This window comes from Silurus meridionalis, chromosome 4 (genome assembly GCF_014805685.1).
Source record: "Silurus meridionalis isolate SWU-2019-XX chromosome 4, ASM1480568v1, whole genome shotgun sequence".
Classification (NCBI taxonomy): Eukaryota; Metazoa; Chordata; class Actinopteri; order Siluriformes; family Siluridae; genus Silurus; species Silurus meridionalis.
Genome location: NC_060887.1, coordinates 8,049,993 through 8,072,492, shown reverse-complemented (window position 1 = coordinate 8,072,492; position 22,500 = coordinate 8,049,993). Strand labels below are relative to the sequence as shown.

Genomic DNA, 22,500 nt, shown 5'->3' with positions numbered 1-22,500 from the left:
AAAGACACAGTTTAGAAATAGACATTGTCCCACAGAGGTCCTAAAATCTAAATTTCTTTAATTTATGGCATTTGCCAGATGCCCTCCTCAAGCACAAATTACAACTGAGGAGTTGAGGGTTAAGGGCAGCTTAGTGGTGTTGGGATTTGAACCTAAGACCTTCCAATCCAAAGTCCAATGCCTTAAACACCTCCCCTTATATAGTAGTGTCTCAAAGTTCATAAATAATAAGCAAGAATAAAACTCCCAGAGAAGCCATTAATGTAAAAATGCTCTTTGAGCGCTGTCCAGTGCTGAATATTTTCCAATTTCGGTACAATACGTTTCTGGCTGTTTCCAAAATAATGGCACGGGGATTTGGACACTGTGTGGGAAGTCTTTTTTGTCTTTGGTGTAGTTCAGGATTGAGGCGGTTACTCGCTCCGGGATTTCTTATTTACTTCTAAAGAGAAGCAAAAGTTAAAGCCTGGTGAGAAAATGACTTCATAACTATCCTTGAAAACCTGAACTCAGCAGTTTCCTGGACCTTAAAAATTCAAATGTTGAAAGTTGCAACTGTTAGCAAACCGCTGTGTGAGTAAGGAAATCAAGTTACAGCTAATTTCACCAGTCATCGTTTCCAGGACTTACAATCGAGGAGGTGGGAGGACTCTTGGTTCGGATCGGAGCCCACGTGGGTCTGCTTTCCGAACACCTGAGCGTCAAAGCTGGCGTAGTCGAAGTGACCCTTGCTGTACTTGTCCATGTCTTTGGCCATGCTGGCCTGCAAGGCGCTCACAGGATGGGCGAACTGGTAGGCAAGTTGTCCAAAATCAAACTTTTTCATCTGAACCAAAGGTCTGGAGATGAGGGAAAGAAAGAACAACCACATGTGATGTGAAGCAAATGATCGCTGAGACTCTTTTGAAAGGTTTGAGTGTTCTTACCTTGCCATCTTTTCTGGAGTTTGTCTACACTTGGACAGGTCATCTTGAGGTTTGGGACCTTTCTCGGCTGCAGCAATCGGGCAGCCGGATAAGCTGGGCCAGGGACACACACTTTCATTCAGTATTTGTAGAAAAATCATACGTTCTCCATTTTGTCTCAATCGGAATTCATCCATATCCATTTGTTCTGATGTTCATAGCGGTTCATTTTTACCCAAAAACCATCATAATTCTAAAGCCATTTAACTTCAAACCACACCAACCAACCGAAAGCTTCTTTTTGAAACAAAAAGACATCAAATGAGACAACTGGTGAGATTTCCTACAACAATTTCCAGTCCTTTTAGGTCTCTATTTTCAGGCTGTCGTTTGATAAAGAGTGTTTTGGCGTACCTCCGGTGAGTGCTGCGGTTACTGTTGACGTGGCCTCTTCCAGTGCATCCGGGGGTCGGGCACTTTAACACGTTTTCGTGCATGGCTAGAACTGCGGAAGAAATAGAATGCCGGCTTAGCAGCAAGAATGACAGACACAGCACTTACAGCATATCAATAAATCAATCAATCAATCAATCAATCAATCAATCTATAGATTGTGTTCAACTCAACCGCAGTGTGTAAATCTCTTGCTTTATTACCGACCTGAACTGGTCGCCACATCGCTGTGATAAAAACGGAATAAAACGTATTTCCATGTGTACTGCTGTAAATAAAGAATCTATCTTTAAATTAAAACAGAAACTTACTGAGCTGTAAACGAGCTGTAGATTAATTACAGATGAGCTGTAAAAGAGATATAAGTGAGTTGTAGATTAGGTGTAAATAAGCTGTAGAGGAACTGTAGAGGAGTTGTAAATGAGCTGTAGATGAGTGGTTATGCGTTGAAGATGAGCTGTAAATGAGCTGTTAATGAGCTGTAAATTTGATGCAGATAAACTATGGATTAGTTGTAGAGTAGCTATAGAGGAGCTTTAAATGAGTGGTAAATGAGCGGAACATTTGTTGTACATAAGCTTTAGATAAGATGTAAATGAGGTGTATATAAACTATGGATAAGCTGTAGAGTAGCTAAAGAAGAGCTGTTGTAGATGAACTATAGATGAGCTGTAAATAGGTTGTGGATAAGCTCTAAATTGAGCTGTAAATGAGCTCCAAATTGAGCTGTAAATAAGTTAAAAACGAGCTGTACATAAGCCCTAAATTGAGCTGTAACTGAGTTGTAAATGAGCTGTTCATGAGTCCTAAATTAAGCTGTAAATGAGCTAAAGATGAGCTATAAATTGAGCTGTAGGTGAGTTGTGATTCAGCTGTAAATAAGCTGTAGATGAGCTGTAGTTGAGATGTAAATGAGCTGTAGATGAACTATAGATGAGCTGTGGATAAGTTGAGCCATAGATGAGCTGTAAATTAGCTGTAGATGAACTATAGATGAGCTGTAGTTGAGCTATAAATGAGCTGTAGATAAACTATAGGTGAGCTGTAGATGAGCTGTAGTTGAGATGAAAATGAGCTGTAGATGAACTATAAATGAGCTGTGGATAAGGTAAGCCATAGATGAGCTGTAGATAAACTATAGATGAGCTGTAGTTGAGCTAAAAATGAGTTGTAGATGAACTATAGGTGAGCTGTAGATGAGCTGTAGTTGAGATGAAAATGAGCTGTAGATAAACTATAGATGAGCTGTGGATAAGTTGTACCATAGATGAGCTGTAGATAAACTATAGTTGAGCTGTAAATGAGCTGTAGATGAACTATATTTGAGCTGTGGATGAGCTGTAGATGAGCTGTAACTGAGCCGTAGTTGAGCTGAAAATAACCTGTTCTGTTGTTTACCGTTATGGTACTCCTGCTAACTAAATAGTTAGGTTTGATCCTGCTGGAAATTCGCACCGTGTACCACAACCGGTGCTTATTCCAATCATGAGGTGCTGAATGTTAGCATGATATAATGCACGGGTTCACACGTCAATCTCTGCTACCTTTAACATTATTTCCCTTTGACATCCTGCCAGAATGAGCAGCGCAGTTCGAACTCGAATCTCCTGGCCCTTTAGCGCTATAGCATTTGGGTGGAGGCAGTGTAGTTACACCTCGCTCGGGGTGTTCCGTTCACAAAACGCGAACAGGAGCATTAAAACAAACCTGCACTTATCATCAGGGTAATTTGCTGCTATAATGGCGGCGGACTGCTGATCCGGTGAGTGAAAGCCAATTTTTTTCTCCTCCTCGTGCCCCAGTTTGTGCTCGCATTACCACCTCGAGGGACTCCTACTAAGCGCAAACACAATTTTCCCGACTTTATACGCGTTTGTTGGATATTAATATCAGCCCCACTTCAAAACAAACAGGCTTCTTTGCACCGACGAGCACGTCGTTTTTCTCCACGACGGCGCCCGATCGCGATCCGGCGATCCAGTCGCGTCCGGCGAACGCGAATGATTTACTGCGCTCGCTAAACCCGTTGTCGTGTTAATTGTCAGCCAGCCAGTTATTTGTACTTGTTATAATCTCGCCCTCTCCTCTGCGCTTCACACTTTTCCGCGACCGTGCCATTCTCTCGGTGGACATCAAGTCCAATTCACACCCAAAGCTTCTCTGAAGCATTTTTAGCCACCGAACAGGTTCACTTCCTGTGAAGAGGGGGAAAAACAGGAAATTTATCAGCCACTCAACTCAGCGATACGATCTAGACCTAACGGCTGAACGCTGCATGAGCAGTTTCACTCTGCGAGCACTGAGTACTGAGCATCGGGCTTCAGGTCTTTAAGCAACCACAATAATCAGATGATGCTTTTCTCCTTCTTACCTCATTCATACGCCCATCCGATCTTAATTTTTAGCTTATTCTTGCCCCATTCTTACTGAATTTCTATCCCTTTCTTACCCCATTCTTACTTCACCATTACTTCATTTGTATCCAATTCTTACACCATTTGTAACGTATTTGTAACTAATTTGTACCTAACTCTTACCTCGTTTTTTTTTTTTTACCTCATCCTTATCCCATTTTTTACCTCAGTCTACATCATTTATTGAACTTTTTTGCTCCTTCCATAAATGATGAATAACAATCTGCCATTTTCAAACATTTATCAGCACCCTCTGACCAATCAGATCGGAGAATCCGATGTAAGTGATTTATAATTACATTATAATTCTTGGTAAAATTCAAGGAATTGTTTCGTGAAGTGAAAAAAAAAGGCATTTTCTCAATTAACTCGTGGGAACTTAGATGACAGTTTATCCCATTAACAGCAGCAAACTTCACACTTCCTGTTTCTGCTTCCTTCATGTTTGCTGAAATAAATCTCACGTTCAAATATCAACAAGGAAACAGACTACAGCTGGCTGTTCTGTACAGAGTCTTGGATCCCTAATAACTTTTTTTTTCCTTTTGTCCACATTTTTTATTCCCTTTAGTCCGGACGCCATGCCTGTCCGTTTTTTCCGCTCCGGCCCTTTGATTTGCGGAAGACTGCTGCAGCTCTACGACTTCATGCTTTCATACTGAAAGCCCTTAATTACATTTTGCTGTTCCTTTTGTCACGTCCGTGTTTAATGGCGAATGTTTGTGTTGCTTTTAAATGGCGGAAAAAAAAAACGAAAGAAAGAGAAAAAAAAAAAAAGGCAACGCGTGAAAAAAAAAGAAGTGTTTCCACACCATGATGCTGATTTGCATACCGCAGTAAATCAAAAGCAGTAGACAAACTTCAGGGGTGAACTTGTGAAACGACAAACTCGTCTACTCGTCTCTGCATGCGCCTTCTGGAAAACTTGGCCTGGTTAGATCTTCGCCTCGATGTACACGCATCATATGTGTATATAATACAAGCCCATGGACTGATCTCACAACCTTTGAATCCAAAATCGTCGACATTTACGGCATTATCCAGAACAACTTACACTGATCTCGTCTATACAACTGGACAGCTATCAGGTTAAGGGCCTTGCTCAGGGGCCCAAGAGTGGCAGCTTGATGTGGCTGGGATTTGAACTCACTACCTTTGAATCCAAAGTCATCTACATTTACATTTACGGCACTATCCAGAACGACTTACATTTATCTCATCCATACAGTACAACTGAGTAGCTATGGGGTTAAGGGCCTTGCTCAGGGGCCCAGGCAACTTGGCATGGCTGGGATTTGAACTCCGAACCTTCTTCTACAAAATAAATTATTTTAACTCAGACGCCCTTATCCATAGCAACTTACATTTATCTCATAAATGTAAGGGGTTAAGGACCTTGGCCAGGGGCCCATGGGTGTGGCAGCTTGGTGTGGCTGGGATTTGAACTCACAACCTTTGAAAGCAAAATGTAATGCCTTAACCACTGAGCTACCAGTCAAAAACATAAAACAAAGAACAAAATACTGTTGCTAAGCTCTGACACTGAAGACTCCTTCCATAAGTATTAAACAGAAGGTCAGAAAACTTAGAAAACACTGGTATGGTCTTACAGTGAGTGCATGAATACATCAAAGGAATAAAAAAAACTCACTTTCAGGAGGCACTCGGACTTTGTGGGGACATCCTGACAAACTTCTGTGGTGGGGGTACAGTCCAGTCACATGACCCGTCCCATCACACCCGGGGGTCGGGCACTTGATGTCTTTCTTGTCGGTTCTTAGCGAGTCTATGGACACAAGGCACACATTCAGTCTATATATCATAGCTACCCCTTCCCCATAGTGATATATATCATAGCTTCCCCTGCCCTATAGTTATATATCATAGCTACCCCGTCCCCATAGTGATATATATCATGGCTCCCCCTCACCTATGACTATATATACTATAGTATAATAGTAATAGTAGTAGTGTTACCTTTGTTGTTATGGTAGACAGCACGAGCGTCTATTTGCCTCCTTTCATGGTTGACCCGTTCGAACAGGAAGCGGTCCATTTCCCTGTAGGCCCCGTGAAGGAGCTGCCTGTGCATGGCCTGCTCCAGGAGGCCCAGGTTGAGCCGTGCCCGCTCCATGCCCAGTGCCCAGCCTCCAAACGGGTCGTCCAGCTTGGGCACCTGGGCCTCATCCTCATTGTCGCTAACCTCCCTCGAGCAGGCGAACTCATCCATCAGGAGCCCGCTGGCAGTGTGGCCCACATACACGGGGAGCTGGAGTCCAAAGTGTTTCTCGGGCCGCGCCTCATCAGCAGAGTTTGGGCTCAGGCTGGGAAAGGGGCACGGGCAGGCGGCCCCGGGCACTGTCCGAGGCCGAGGGCTAATCCATTCGCATTCCTCGCGCTCCGGGTCTTTATCTGTGTTTTTCTCGCAAAAGTCTTTCTCGAGCCATTTCTCGTCATCGCATTCGGGAGAGCTCAGGCTGGTGCGCTCGGACCACGACAGTGAGCCATGCGATTTGTCTCGGTAGTCGAGGCAGTCGAGATCGTCATCTGGGGAGAAAACAAATTCGGGGATTAAGAATGCAACCTCGTACAAGTCGTTCAGAATGCTGGGAAATGACGCACAGTTCAGGGAATCAGTTCGCCTCTAGAAGACGTTCTGAGAATGTATTTTTTTTTTTTTGTTATTCCACTTCATGTACGGAATTACAGGATTATTACGCAGACAAGAAACACTAGATGGGACAAATGCGAGTTCGCGGCTTAGCAGTACAAGACATGAAATGATTTATAACATGTTTTTACAGGGTACACAAACAAACGGCATTTTATCCTTAATTACTTTCCACCGAATAACAATAGAAACATGGAGTTTATGTAAAAATCTGAGGGCAAAAATTTAAAGTCAAAGTGAAGAAATCCTATAATAAATGATAATAATAATATTAATAATAATAATAATAATAATAATAAATATATCAGTAATAAATGTAAAAAAAAGAAAATGTGAAAATAATAACATGAATAAAGAAAAATAAGTGGAATGGATAGTAATTTGATATGCCTAAAATTTTTTTTTTTTTTTTTTTTTTTTTCTTCTTTCTTTAAATTCCGTCCCTTTAAAAAAAAGATCGCACACATTTACACACACATTCTGGGGACCTCACAATTTACTTTTTTATTTTAAAAGGTGATAGAAAAAAAATAATAAAAAATTTAAAAAACACAAAAAAGAAAAAAAACATGAAACATTCACCAATTACAGAATTTATTTGATTTGATTTTTTATTTTTTTTATTCCTCGATGGAGAACAAAAAAGAAAACACTATTGATCTGTTCATCCTTTTTCAATGCCAGGGTTTTATCGAATCCTATACGGAAATATATATTTCACGCTCGGCTTCATTTCCATTCATTTAACATCTCCCCCGTTTTTTTTTTTCCTTTCTTTCCTTCTCTTTTTTTTTTTTTTTGTCAGGCCTGGTCTGAATCACGACAGAGGTGTGATAAAGCATGCCTGTCCAACACAGATGCAAAGTTAGCCAGTTATGCTAAGTTACAATTAGCAGAGCAGGCATCCAGGCTTACGCTGCCATCCAGATGGAGACAGAGTGTTCACCAAAAAAGCGCACACACACACACACACACACACACACACACACACACACACACTCACACATACATACGGCAGCGAGAACGATTCGGGGTGGGGGTTTGGAAGGCGAACGTGGTTGGAGTGTTGGAACAGGTGAACGGTTTGTACTCCAGAATAGCCATTACCGTCGCTAGTGTGCGATCTGAGGCTTGGCTCGACTCGCTTACGCGCGACGCCGCTACCGCCGCCGCCGCCATGAAATGGAAAGCTAGCACCCGGCCTTTTTTTTTTAGTTTGTTTGTTTGTTTTTTTTTCCTCTTTTGTTTAGATTAAGATTCACCTCCTATTTGAAAAAATGTTTGTATTTATTATCAAATAAAAATACACGCGTACGATTTTTTATTTAACATAATAAGCCTCCGATATGGATTATATACACATCAAAATGTTCCAAAAATATTAATTCTAATAAATCAATTGTAAAAAAAATATAAAAAAAATATCTTTTTGTAAAAATTCAAAAAATATTTATTTTGTAGGATTTTTTCGCACAGGAGTGCCACAGGAAAAAAACAAAAAATACAACAACAATTAAATAGTACACACGCACACGTGCGAACGAATCAAATGATCATAATAAATTAATAAATAAAGCGAATTCCATTTCGCCCGCTCAATTTGGTAGCGCGGTTCCGTTGTCCATTTAACGACCCGCATGTGTCCAATAATGAGGCATAGGCATTATGCCTAATTATGTATATTTGCGCAGTGTTTGATGGCCTAACAAAAGCTTTCGAAAGGCACAATTACGTTTTTTGTTGCTTGGTTACGTCGTTAAAAATATACCGAATAAGTGCAGATTATAGGGGAGTGCGAAACGCACGCGCACGAGGACAGCATTGTTGCCAAAATGTTCATAATTCGTTTCATTAGGAAATGGCAATGTTTTTGTTTTTCGGAAAAAGGGGGGAAAAGAGCGCGCTCGGGAAAAAAAAATGTAATCTCAACTTTTTTTTTTTGGAGGGGGCGTGTATGACAAAAAAATTTCCTTCCTCTTGCGTGTGATCACTTTCTTTTTCTTTCTTTCTTTCTCTCTTTCTTTTTTTATCAATGAGACACAATATAATTTGGTGCCTTCTATTCTCAGTTTCCCGATTTGCATAATTATTCGAGCGGACCTCACTTGCTTGAGCACTTTTTTGTGTGTTTGTGTGTGTGTGTAAATGTGAGTGTGTGTGTGTGTTTAATAATTGAGCAGGCGACGGCCCAGTTGTGATCAGGATTCCAAAAAAGAGATCCGGATACACAGTGTGGAGCAGAGATCCGAGTCTTATCGGTCCAACAACTGCTGTTCTTCTGTCCGGACACCAGTTTGGAAGCAGAGCATGATAAAGGAGGAGGAGGAGGAGGAGGAGGAAGAGGATGGGGGGGAGGGGGGTAAGGAGGGATTCGGAATGAAAAGAAAAAAAAAAGTGCTTTGCCAGGAATCTCATGACAGATCAGCTGTCCCAAATTTCAATCTGAGGATGTGACAGACAAACACAGCAGCGTAGTCTCCGAGCAGAAATTAGTGGAAAGGGGTTGGGTGGGGGTTTGGATGGATGGATGGATGGATGGATGGATGGATGGATGGATGGATAGATAGATAGATAGATAGATAGATAGATAGATAGATAGATAGATAGATAGATAGATAGATAGATAGATAGATAGATAGATAGATAGATAGATAGATAGACAACTGGAAGGGGGATAGAGAAGGAGGAGGAGGAAGAGGAGGAGGAGGTGGTGGTGGCAAGGGAGGGAAAAAAAATTGAATGCAACAGATGGTAGTTTAAAATTCAGCGTCAATTGTTCATCAAAACAGACAAAACAACGGGACATCTGTCTACCTGCTGGAGTGTCAATGTTCCTGGGTGCGTCTTTGTCCTGAGCGGTTGCCAGGTCCTCCTCCTGGTCCTCCTCCTCCTCCTCCTCCTCCTGGTCGTCGTCGTCCTCCTCCTCCTCCTCCTCTTCGCTGGGACTGTAATGGCGCGGTTTCATCAGCAGAGACTTCCTCTTGTTCACCGGCGTGCCGCGAGCATCCTCGGCCGCGCTCCTCTTCCTCGCTGCAGACGCCAGCAAACTGCGGAGAGAAAACATCGGACGTCTCGACTGAAGCGTTTTGATTTTGGAAACCCCGAATGCGCTTCCATCCATAAAGAGCCCGGAAGGAGTCTCCGTTTCTGAGACAGAAAATAAATGCTGATTGTCTGTTTCTTGTTGCGATTAGGGGAAGTGGATGGTAAAAGGTAAAAGGTTCGATGTGGTACATGTTTACAAATAAATGCTGGGGTGGAAAAGTAGGAATCGGACCATACCATCTCTCGTGGTCTTTTTTCTCGCCGCTGGCCTTTAGGACCGTGAGATGGTACGGCCCAATTCCTTCGATACCTGTGGAATTGGACCGTACCATCTCTCAGTCCTAATGAGCGAAGGCCAGTAATGAGAATATGACCACAAGGGGGGAAAATAATGCTCACCTGTGTGTCTCGACGAAGCTTTCAGGTGGAACTGCAAACACACAGAGAGAGAAAAAGTGAGGACTGGTAAATACACATAGGTGTGTTTCCCCACGGGGATGCTGCACCTGTGAATTCTATTTGATCCCAAACCATGTAAGATGCTTTCCATTCCTTAGTGTCTTCGTCTCTTCCTACCCCCCAAATACGCCCTGCCCTGTCCCTGCCCTCCTGAAGAAGTGCTTGGCTGGATTCCCAGGTGTTCCAAGTATGACAAGGACCAAGGACAGCGGTCAGTGGACCACACTGGCAAGGGGCACGTGAGCGTTCGTTAAGCATGCCCAAACAAAACAAAGCTAGCAAGTAAAGGGTCCTGGAGGTAAAGCGTGTATTTTATTAGCGTGTATTGAGCTAGGATGCAGAAAATCAATGCAAACGATACTAGCGAGCGTACACTACTAGCATAGCATTTTCTTTTTTTTTTTTGCGAACGAATGGGGGAAAAAAATAAGGTCACGCCCACAAACAACACATAATTGTCAAGATAATGAGATTGAAGGATTACGGACAGCGACCAAAATATTCTATTACTAGCATAAATGGCACAGCGTATTGCAAATATACATCATTTTTGTTTTATTTCGGAATGCTCAAAGCTTAAAGCGAAATGAAGGACAGGGTGTATAAGCTTAAGGGCCTTGCTCGGGGGCCCAGAAGTTGCAGTTTGGTTAAATTTGAACTTACGACCTTCAGAGCCCAGAAGGTCTTGATGGTGAGGCTACTCCGAGAAAGGCTTTACTGTCGAATCGTAACCGTAGACTCAAGTGCAATCGCCCCCCCCCTTATACAAGATTCTGCCCTGTGCCGTTACCCAGTCGGAGCGCTGGTGCTGAATGGAGTCAATCGGCCCATTCAGACAACACGCCAGGGCTAACGTCAGCACATAATGAAGGCCCCTAGCCGTGAATAATGCATCACACATCATCTCGACATAACCGGCCTCTCCACATGAATGAGATTAATATTTAAAAAAAAAGAACCACGGACAGCGACACTGCTTCTCTGAACCAACACTTCAGGTGAATTGCACACAGGGGATATGAATGGAAGCTGGGAAAACTTGCGTAGGGGTGGAGGGGGGTGGGGCGCCCAGAGAGAACAAACCTATGAATCTGGGGTCGAAGCGCAGATACAGAGCCCCTGGAGCACACAAGGTTTAAGGGCCTTGCTTAAGGGCCCAAGAGTAGCCATTTGGTATTACTGAGACTTGAACCCTTGACCTTCTGAACCATAACCCTTTACCAATGAGGAACATAAATGAAATAGCATCAGCATGAAACGGGAACGGATGAGGGATCGATTTATTTATCGAATTATTTGGAAAGGATACCAGAATACTTACTAGTGTTGGCGACGAGCGGCTCGGTGCGATTCTCATCTCCTTCAGAATCCATCTGGAAAGCAGCAAAGAAGTCAGACGGACGTTTATTAAGACGGAAAAGAGATTTCAAAGGTATTTGAGTGGCATTAGAGTTCAGATTTATTGCAGAGATGCCCAAACTAGGGCTCGTAGTGACTTGCCATACATGAGAAAAAAAGAGGGAAAAAAAACCCCGCTGACTTTTATTTCTAATATAACGTTGACTTAACATTTTTGTTTTATTTATTATTTCTTTTATTACACCGCAAATAGCTGCATTACTCATTGAACTATCGTATTATAAATGGGATCGTTTCCATATTTATTTTCTACAATAAATTCCACCGAAGGAGATTATGAGTGATGAATTTCGGATTTTATTTATTCGCTTCTTTATAAGAACAATATGAATAAATTAAATATATTTAAAAAAGAAAAAAAAGGTCATAATTGTCCGAGTAAGAGAAATCTCTTTTTTTTACCTGTAAACATTTTATTTTATTTTAATTTATTTAATTGTTTTTTTTTTTTAATGTCAGAAATCGAGACACAATTTGTCCCACGAACGTTTTCGAAAATAAAATAGTGAAAATCGGAATGAAATCAAAGTGATCCCCCACACCCACACACACACACACACACACACACACACACACACACACACACACACACAGAGCTTTTTCACACTTCAAACCCACATCCCTGACCAGCACAGGGATCTGTAATAATAATAATAATAATAATAATAATTAATAATAACAATAAGAATAATAATAAAAAATAATAATCATTAAAATAATAATAAGATAATAATAAAAAAAAAATTACTCTCATATACCCCTCTGATTTTATTTTTATTTTTTCCCAAGAAAATTCATTTAATTCGGGTTTTTGGACGCAAAACGGGGAAAAAAACGTGCTTTTTTCGAAAAGGCGAGACAGCATTGGGCAAAAAAAATAAAAAATAATGATGTAAAATAGTGTGTCAGGAAAAAAAAAAAAAAAAAAAAAGTAGCACCGTGGAGTGTTTTTAGACAAAAAGAGTTGTTAATGCCCCGCACACACACACTCATACACACTCGCACACGGGTACACACATCCTCGCTCTTTCTCTCACTCTCGCTGCCGCAGCGTCGCCTTGCCGATCCCAAATAAAACCTATTAAATGTAATTATTCCAGGCTGATGGCGGTGTATAGTGGTCAGAGGGGCTGCGGTGAGTCACAGGCTGTGCTGTTACTCCGGTCGTAATGGGAAACATGACTCCTCTCTCTCTCTCTGTTTCCCCTCTCTCCATCTCTCCATCTCTCTCTCTCTCTCTCCCAGCTTGGCTGTTGTGATTGAAGGCACTGACCTGTCATACATTTATAATAGGGGGAGCAGGTGTGGCAGTGATGGGCCTTAATTTCCTTTAATAAACCTTTTATGTGGTCCACTCTTAATGCCACGCCGGTCCTCTCGCGGCTCCCCGGGCGTAATAGCTTCATTACTTTTGATTACTGCACTCCCTATCGAGACAAACAACTCCCAAACACTATAGATTACATTCTGTAATAACTAATGTACCTGATTAGTTCATTACACTCTTCTCCGCTATGCGCGCACACGAGCGCGCCCACGCGGTTTTTTGGGTTCGATTTGTTTTCTTTTTGTAAAAAAACCCTAGTTTCCCGTCGGTATTCTTTTGATTCCTTTCTGATTTTTCTGTTGTCGCGTAATCGGATCCGCTCCGAGCGCCCCTCCGAGAGGCAACCCGTAGCGGAATCATGGTGGTCGGCGTCTTGACGCGTTGGTCTTCGACTGAGGAATGGGTCGAATGGATGAACAAACATATAAGAGCAACTCGGCGGGACGGGAAAGCGTTGTTTTTTTGTACCTTTGCGTCTTTGTGGGGGGACGCCGAGTGCGAGTCGTAAGGCCCTCGGGGTGTCCTCAGCTCTCGGCTCGATCGTGTCTCACCGCTGCTCAGAGCTTGGGCGCAAGAAGCATCCTCTGCGGACAGAGAGGGGAAAAAAGGTCAGGTAAGGAGACGTCCGGAAGACGTTCGGGAGCGAGGTCGACTTGAAATTGAACTTTTTTTTATTGGTATCCTGTTACATGTCCGGGCCGCTCGGACGCTGGTTTAGATGAACGTTGGTTTCGTTGCTAGCGTTTTCCAAAGGAGTTTATGATACCTGTAGAAGCTATAGAATAGGTCACCCTGTTATGCAAAACTCTAGACACCCACCACACTGATATGGTAACCCCAGAATTCCCGGGTTTTGCGTAATTTCTTTCCTTCTCTTCTAGGAAAGTTTCTTCCATCCCTTTGGAATGCGCAAAACTCACCACTGAGCCTGTCCTTCATTTCCAGGAGGATTTCTAAACCCCTAAAACAACTAGACCAAAAAAATGAATGGAACAAGACACTCCATGTCAACGATTACACGCGGTTTTAATCCGATTACTCGGCCCGAATAGAGCCGTTACTATAGAAACCGTCGCGAATACAACCCTGCAGTTTCGCAGGAACCGGACGTTATTTGGTACCTAGAAACGTTGCAGGACCATGTGTTTTTGAATGAAAAAAGGAGAAGGGGGGTGGGGAGAGGGGGCGGAGTTTTGAGGCTCATTAGCATGATAAAGACCCGCCCACTACTCTCTGAAGCATCTGCCTCATCTGCTGAATCATAATTTCATTCAAATCTGGTAGACAGACAGCCACGGCCTCACACACTCCTGGGAGCTCATGTGTGTGTGTGTGTGTGTGTGTGTGTGTGTGTGTGTGTGTGTGTGTGTGGGGCCAGTGCTCTCTCTCTCTCTCTCTCTCTCTCTCTCTCTCTCTCTCTCTCTCAGCCCTAGCCCATCTGCTACTTTTCCCACAACCTTATTTGAGCTGTCGAGAAGTGTGCGTAAAAAGTGACGCCAGTGTGTAATCAACACATGAATTAAAACGTCGTTTGTCCTGACTCAGAAAAAGGGGGAAAGATATAAAATGCAGAGCGGTAACGGAAAGAAAAAATGAAAAACGCTTGCATGACTAGAAGGAAAAACGCCGAAGTTTCACGCCATCGCGTCGCAAATTTTATTCTTTTTCCAGGTCAAACGTATGAAAAACGGTGTTTGGCTCATTAAATAAATAAAAAGAGGGAGATATTTACATGGTCCTGGTGGTCCCATTCGTAAAACGAAAAAAGACGGCTAATTCCGCGATAACATCCGGACGCTCCTCCGGACAGGTCGGACACTTGGGAAAACGTTTGCGTGCCGCCGTCTCTCCTTATGATACGACCGAACTTTGAGTGTAATTACAGGATAAAGCCGCGTGAGCGGAGCCACAATGAATAAATAAAGAGAGCTTCAACATTATCTACAATAATACTCCTCCTTCTCTCGCTCTCTCTCGCTCTCTTGCTTCGTTTCTCGATCTGAGCTTTCTCTGGCTGTATCATTCTTTGAATTATGGAGCCCGAGGCCTGGCGCAAGGTCACCTCTTTTCCTTCCTCCCCCCGTCGTCTTTGTCCCGTCGTCGACAGGAGGAAAAAGGGTTAACCCGGGTCTGAATGTAATTACGGAATGAATGGAATTACAATGCGCCTGCAGCAAGTTTGCGTCTTCCTTATTTATTAAGGCAGCTGATGGGCCAGGTTTGATGAGGCACTCTTCGGGCATAATTGAGTCATCACACAAAGAGGGGGCTTCGGCAGCATTCACCGAGGTTTTATCAGCCGCAAACAGACCTGATTACTGGCAATTACACTCTGATCTGCCAGGGCGAGGGAGGGGTGGTGAGTTGGGGGGGTTTAGACCAAAAGAAAAAAATGAAAAACTTTCCTGTTCGGTGTTCACCCCAGGAATAATTTGCACTTTTAGTTATTTTATTATTATTATTATTATTATTATTATTATTATTATTATTATTATTATTATTGGCATGGGATAAACAGAAATGTAAAAAAACTAAATAATACAGAGTGAAAAAAGTTTACACGCGACATCGTCCGTGCCAAAAAACCCGTCACAGCGTAACGCGATCCTCGTACCCTCTGCGGCGCAATCGATCCGGACCCATTTGAATTTTTCTCGGAATGCGACGCGGATACGAGGAGACGCGCATGGAAATGCAAATGGCGCTTCGCCAGGCTTTAAAAAGAAAACATTAAAAAAACTTTTACGAGTTTACGAGTTAAAGCGTTTTTACGTCTGCTACGTTAAATTCATCGAAACGTTATTAGAGATCGAAAATCCGCAATACGCAACTCCAGCATTTTGATTTCCCTTCCTACAAAAAAATTTTTGGATCCTCAGGCCAAATTGGTCATTTCATAAAAAGGAAGCAGTCACTTTTATCCTTTTTCCCAATACACACACAATCGCGCTTGCACTCTTTTCCTGATGGCAAAAACGCATCCAGGATTCTTAAGATGGAATGAATGGCTTGGCCCGGGCACAGAGGGGGAAAAAAGAAAAAATCCCCACCCTGGCCGTGTGTGTGTTTGTGTGCAGGGAGAAGAAGAAGGACATGAAAGAGTTGAGAGACGATGACAATTTCAGGACTTTTGGGTGGACAGTTCCCAGGAGAAGATGTTCCCCTTTACTGATTATATATTATTAATATTATACACACACACACCAAAATAATCTCGAAATATAAACTGTAATCGATGACAAACTCCTGAAACTGCTGTCGACTCGAAACACCTCATTATTTTTCCATATTCCGAACTGAATTCAGTGACCTTTATTTTTTTGGTGTGTGTGTGTATGGGGATGAACAATAGTGCTGAAACAAAAAACAACAACAAAAAAAGGCCAGGTGTTAGCCGAGAAAACTTGCACGCCTATTCCACGTTAGCGTCCCGAGTGGGACCAGGTGGCCTGGGATTTTTCTTTTTTTTTTTCGTCCTGCCCGGATAAATTGCGGGATAAAACCCGGAAACACGTCTTGTGCAAAAGCGAAAAATAAACAAAGAAATGCGAATAATAAAACAAACAAACAAAAATAAAAGGTGAAGAAGAAAAGGGGGCATTGGACGAGGAGTTTAGGTTTAGGGAGAATCGGATTTCTAATCAGATCGCCGCGGCGAAATGAGCAGCCCGTACGGCAGCTGTACTTTTCCCAGGGTTAATTACCTTTCGCCGCGCTCGCCTAATGAGTCAGCTGCCGCTGTCATTAAACAACGCCACTTCAAGCGATGCTCCTTCAGCCTGCGCAAACAAGCGTCTCCCCCCTCCCCTTGCCCAGGTTCGCTCGGTCGCGGGAAGCCGAACCGCCGGCCGACCGCGACCACGACCATGAGCACGGACCAGGGAATATGGGGGGTTGTTGGGGGGGTTTCTCCATTCATGGCATATGCTCAGAAACCGGAGCCTCATAAGATCGTCGACATTTAACCTTAAAGCTCTTAAACCCGTGCTTCTGTCTCGAACGTCTTTCCTGCTCTCCAGGACGTTTGATGGTAATAATTCACGACAAAAACATGCATTGTATCGTATCTATCGTCTCATTTTTGGCCTCCCACGGCTTTGGTTCGGTCGCTAAATCGTTCCCAGGCACCCGGGAATACAAACCCGGGGTGTTTACACTTGTAGGCCCTGTAGAACTTCCATGTAGTGTTGTGTACTCAGTAGACCTATTAGACGTATTATGAAGATTAGGGAATGTTCTCCAGCAGCCACACAAACACACACGTCAGATGCTTAGCTTGCCATCGTCTTGTCAACTTCTCAGGAAACGACATAAATTCGATTCAAATCGATTTCTACGTGAATCCATTCCCGTTTGAATCAAACCAAATTCCAATCGAATCTGCAAAAGGAGTGTCCACAACGACGTCCATCGTCCTACCGCGGCGACCACCCGTAGGCAACATCAATACACAACCCATGTCGCTACGTCTACATGATATTGCTGAAATTTTTTTTTTTTGTTTGTGTTCATTTTTTTTTAGGAAGTAGTCTCCAGTGTCAGTGAGAACCCCAGCGATAAACGGGATTCAATGTTCAATAAGTTGTTCGATAAAAAAATACAAAAATACATTCAAAAAACTACATCAATGTGAGATGATTCGGATCACATGACCTGAAAGGGGGCCTTTGAAGTGACGGTGCATGAAAGTGTCTCCGCTAAATCACGCTCTCGAGCTAAACACACTCCGAACACACACACACACACACACACACACACACTCCGAACACACACTCCGAGCACTCAGTCACCGTCAAGCACGTCCCTCCTCACCTCTGCCCCCCTTAATACTAATGTATAAAACAGACTTGCGGAAGAAGGGGGAGATAAAGAGGAAGGTTGGAAGGGCATGGAGGGATGGAGGTGTGTATTGTGTTGACCCCCCCCCCCTTCTTTTTTTCTTCCTTTCTTTTTTCGGGGACCTTTTTTTTCACTTAAAGGGGGTGAACTGAGCCGTGTAAATATACAGCATGGTGACCCACACGTTTACACACACACACACACACACACACACACACACACACACAATATCTAAATATATTATTGGAATTAAATATGCAAAAATATCTTGGATATTTATTATGAAAAAAAAAGCAAAATATTTTTATAGAAATTATAATAATTAAAAATATATTTAAAAAATAATTTAATTAATGTGCAGATTTGGAGCACGGTTTCACTTTCACATTAACAAAGGTTGTGAAAAGTTTCTACAAGTTCTGAAAAATAAATGGGGACATTTAAATAAAAAAGTAAAAAAAAATTATAACAATAATACAAATTAAAAAAGAACCGATTTTTTGAATAATTTCTTGGATTCTTAGGAATTGTGTCCAGATTATTTGCTCAGAAAAATATTAGAATTGCAAAATAAATAATTATAATTTTTAAAAATTAAATTCAATCTCCAGCGAGTGTTCATGTAGAACCCCCCCCCCCCAAATAATAGTTTTTTTTCTTTTAAGCAGCCATCAAAGATCTGAAAGGTTCTCTGTAATCTTCCACTTTGAGCCTAAACGCATTAGCGTGCGCTCTTGCCGCCGTGACAGCTGTCCGTACGCATCGGGACACGTGCACTCGCCGACATGACCCTTGTTAGGAAAAAAACAAAACACACCCTCACCCTCTTACACACACTTACACACACACACACACACACAAAAGGCTCCTGAAGCCTGGGACATGCCTGGTGAGGTCACTGGAGATTTTCCAGACAAGCCCAGTCCAGAGGAGGGGGGGAGCAAGTGGAGGGGCAAGAATGAAAAAAAAAAAAGAGAAAAAAAAGAAAGAAAGAAAAAAAAAAGGACAGGCGGCGAATCTCATTTTAGCAGACCGCACACAATCTGGGCTCCCACACAACTATCTCTGCCTGACCGCTTTCTATTTATCCCTTATCAGTGTTTACCAACCGCTACTTTTCTTTCATTCCCCGCTGCGAGGCCGTCCTCGTGCTATCAGTCAACAGCTGACACGACGTGGAACGGCCTCAAAGGCGAGAGAGGAAAGGATCAAAACCGGAGCGGAAAGCTGTTTAAACAATGCGACAGAGGAAATAAATTCAGAAAATCCGCGCCGTTCCTGCGGCCCACCAGGCGACCAGACGCCGCTTTGTAGTTGGGGCCAGCGGGCAAAAATAGAGGTAACGATCAAGAGGTAACGATCACAAAGTAACGTTTATAAAGCAACGTGATGTAGCGCTCACGTGGAAGCCCTAGAGAGGTAACGCTCGCAATGTAGCACAATGTAACGATCACGAGGTAGCCCTCAAAAGGGTAACACATATAAGGTAGCGGTAACATTCAGCAAAACGCTCATGAGGTAACACTCACAATGTAACGGTCTTGAATGATAGCACTCAATCACGAGGTTGCGCTCACGATATAATGTTCATGAGGTACTAGTCATGACATAACACACATTCTAATTTGTGAGGTAACACGCACCCTGTAACACTCACAAGGTAACACTCATAATTTACTATTAAGTAACACTCACAATGGAGCAGTCACGAGGCAGTGCTCATCAGGTAACACGAACGATGTAACACAATGAGGTTACACTCGCATTGTAATGCCCTTCATGTAACACCCACAAGATAACAATCATGAAGTAACTTTTGCAACGCAATGCTCATGAGGTCATGCTCACGATTTGATGATCATGAGGTAACACAAGGTAGAGCTCATGAGGTAACGCTCAGAATATAACACTCATGAACCAATGCCTCCCAAAGTAACACTAACAAAGTAGCACTCATTAAGTAACACTTACAAGGAAGCACTCCCATGAGGTAACACTTACAATATAACACTCACAAGGTAACACCTACAAGGTGGAACTCAAAATGTAATGTTAATGAAGTAACACTCACAGGGCAGTCATGAGGGACCCTCACAGCGTAACGCTCACAAAGTAACACTCATGGGGTAATACATACACTGAACACTCATTAACATTCATCAGGTAACACTCACAATGTAATGCTCATGAGGTAACATGCAAGGTAGCAATGACGGGGTAGGGCTCATAAGGTCACACTCACAATATAACACTCATGAACTAACACTCATGAGGTAACGCTCATAAAGTAACACTCACAATGTAGCAGTCATGAGGTAACACTGATAATACAGCATAACACTAATGAGGTAATTACCTCATGAGAGCTCATCAGATAACGCTCACAATGTAGCAGTCATGAGGCAAGGCTCATGAGGTAACACTCACAATGTAGCAGTCATGAGGTAACGCTCATGAAGTAACACTCACAATTTAGCAGTCATGAGGTAACGCTCATGAAGTAACACTCACAATGTAGCAGTAATGAGGTAACACTCACAATTTAGCAGTCATGAGGTAACGCTCATGAAGTAACACTCACAATGTAGCAGTCATGAGGTAACACATTTACAATGTAGCACTCATGAGGCAATGTTAATGAAGTAACACTCACAATGTAGCAGTCATGAGGTAACACTCACAATGTAGCAGTCATGAGGTAATGCTCATTAAGTAACACTCACAATGTAGCAGTCATGAGGTAGTAGTCACAATGTAACACTCACGAGGTAACGCTCACAATGTAGCAGTCATGAGGTAGAAGTCACAATGTAACACTCATGAGGTAACGCTCACAATGTAGCAGTCATGAGGTAATGCTCATGAAGTAACACTCACAATGTAGCAGTCATGTGGTAATGCTCATTAAGTAACACTCACGATGTAGCAGTCATTAGGTAACACTCATGAGGTAACACTCACAATGTAGCAGTCATGAGGTAACACTCATGAGGTAACACTCTCACAATGTAGCAGTCATGAGGTAACACTCACAATGTAACACTCATGAGTTAACGCTCACAATTTAGCAGTCATGAGGTAACACTCTCACAATGTAGCAGTCATGAGGTAACACTCACAATGTAGCAGTCATGAGGTAACACTCAAAATGTAGCAGTCATGAGGTAACACTCACACTGTAGCAGTCATGAGGTAACAGTCATGAGGTAACACTCACAATGTAGCAGTCATGAGGTAACAGTCACAAGAAAACGTTTATAAAGTGCACTGATATTTCAAGGAAAGAAAATTGAAAACAAAAAAACGGCGATGCCGAAAACACTGTGTGACTTTTGATCAGGTCACACACACACACACACACACACACTCTCTCTCTCTCTCTCTCTCTCTCTCTCTCTCTCTCTCTCTCCTCCAGCCGTGTTTCAAAAAAGTTAAGTAATTAATTACGTTGATCCCTTCACCAGCTGCTCCGTGGCAGATGGAACATTTTCGGAAAACCTTGTCGAATTAAATCCAAATCATGCATTTTCCGGGATTAACTAAAGTGAAGTTTGCATGTAAGCGAGAAAGCAAGAGAGAGAGAGAGAGAGAGAGAGAGAGAGAGAGAGAGAGAGAGAGAGAGAGAGAGAGAGAGAGAGTTAGAAAAAAGGAAACTTAGGTAGGAAGAAAGAAAGATAGAAAATATAAAAGATTTTGCATGTAAGTGAGAGAGTGAAAGAGTGAGGATAGAAAGAAAGAAAGAAAGAAAGAAAGAAAGAAAGAAAGAAAGAAAGAAAGAAAGAAAGAAAGAAAGAAAGAAAGAAAGAAAGAAAGAAAGAAAGAAAGAGAAGTCTCCTGGATGTAAACTTTGAGAGTGAATGTCTGCATATAAGCAAGAAAGCGAGAGATGAAAGAAAAAAAAATTAAGAAAGAAAGAAAGAAAGAAAGAAAGAAAGAAAGAAAGAAAGAAAGAAAGAAAGGAAGAAAGGAAGAAGACAAGCCACCCAAATTAAGACTTTGTGAATATCTGCGTTCTTTCGGTAAATTTTAGATAACTAATCCCCAAAGAAAACAACAGAAAGCGAGAGAGTGAGAATAGATGGTGAAAGTAAGAAGGAAAGAAAGAAACCCTGCATTCTTTTGGGTGAGTTGTAGTTAATAATAATAATAATAATAATAATAATAATAATAATAATAATAATAATAAAAAAAAAGACAAAGCATTCAATATTTACAGTATGGAAAGAAAGAAAGAAAGAAAGAAAGAAAGAAAGAAAGAAAGAAAGAAAGAAAGAAAGAAAGAAAGAAAGTCTGCGTTCTTTTGGATGAGTTGTGGATAATAATAATAATAATCCCAAAAAAAACAACAGAACATTCAATATTTACTATTTGGTTTTTGCATGTAAGCAAGAGAGCGAAAAACTAAGGATAGATGGTGAAAAAAAAGAAAGAAGGAAAGAAGGAAAGAATGAAAGCCTTCATTCTTTTGGATGAGTTGTCGGTAATAATAATAATAATAATAATTAAAATAATAATAATAATAATAATAATAATAATAATAATAATAATAATAATAAAAACCCAAAATAACGACAGAACATTCGATATTTACTGTATAGTATTTTTTTGCATGTAATCAAGAGAGCGAAAGAGTGAGGATAAAAAAAAGAAAGAAAGACAGAAAGAAAGAAAGTAAGAAGGAAAGAAAAGAAAGAAAGACAACATCTCTAGACGTAGACTTCACGAGTAAATATTTACGTTCTTTCGGATGACTTGCGGACCGATAATCCCCCCGAAAAAAAAACGACCAAACATTCAAACTTTCTTGTCGTTTTTTTTCCCCCCCTTCTCGTCACGTTCCACTTTTTCCGAAACGTTTTGCGGAACGACACCAAACTTCCTCCTTCGAAGCAACTTTTCCCTCTGAATCCAGAGTGAACCTGCTCAACTCACCAGGCAGCACCATGGACAGTTCCTACATCCCCACAC

General features: G+C 42.0%; 1 protein-coding gene across 4 annotated transcripts in view; it reads right to left on the bottom strand.

Annotated features, from left to right (window-relative positions):
- Window positions 1-22,500, bottom strand: part of st18 (ST18 C2H2C-type zinc finger transcription factor) — a 59,537-nt gene that overhangs the window by 22,524 nt on the left and 14,513 nt on the right. For 3 of the 4 annotated variants that reach the window (XM_046847360.1, XM_046847359.1, XM_046847362.1), the window contains 9 exons: window positions 13,162-13,277; window positions 11,269-11,320; window positions 9,888-9,918; window positions 9,258-9,490; window positions 5,750-6,319; window positions 5,424-5,558; window positions 1,320-1,410; window positions 927-1,019; window positions 631-839 (listed from right to left, as the gene is read on the bottom strand). In XM_046847360.1, the coding sequence (XP_046703316.1) occupies window positions 631-839; window positions 927-1,019; window positions 1,320-1,410; window positions 5,424-5,558; window positions 5,750-6,319; window positions 9,258-9,490; window positions 9,888-9,918; window positions 11,269-11,320; window positions 13,162-13,277 (1,530 nt within the window). Of the gene's footprint in view, window positions 1-630; window positions 840-926; window positions 1,020-1,319; window positions 1,411-5,423; window positions 5,559-5,749; window positions 6,320-9,257; window positions 9,491-9,887; window positions 9,919-11,268; window positions 11,321-13,161; window positions 13,278-22,464 lie in introns of all 4 variants that reach the window. The other variant, XM_046847361.1, reaches the window with a different exon arrangement.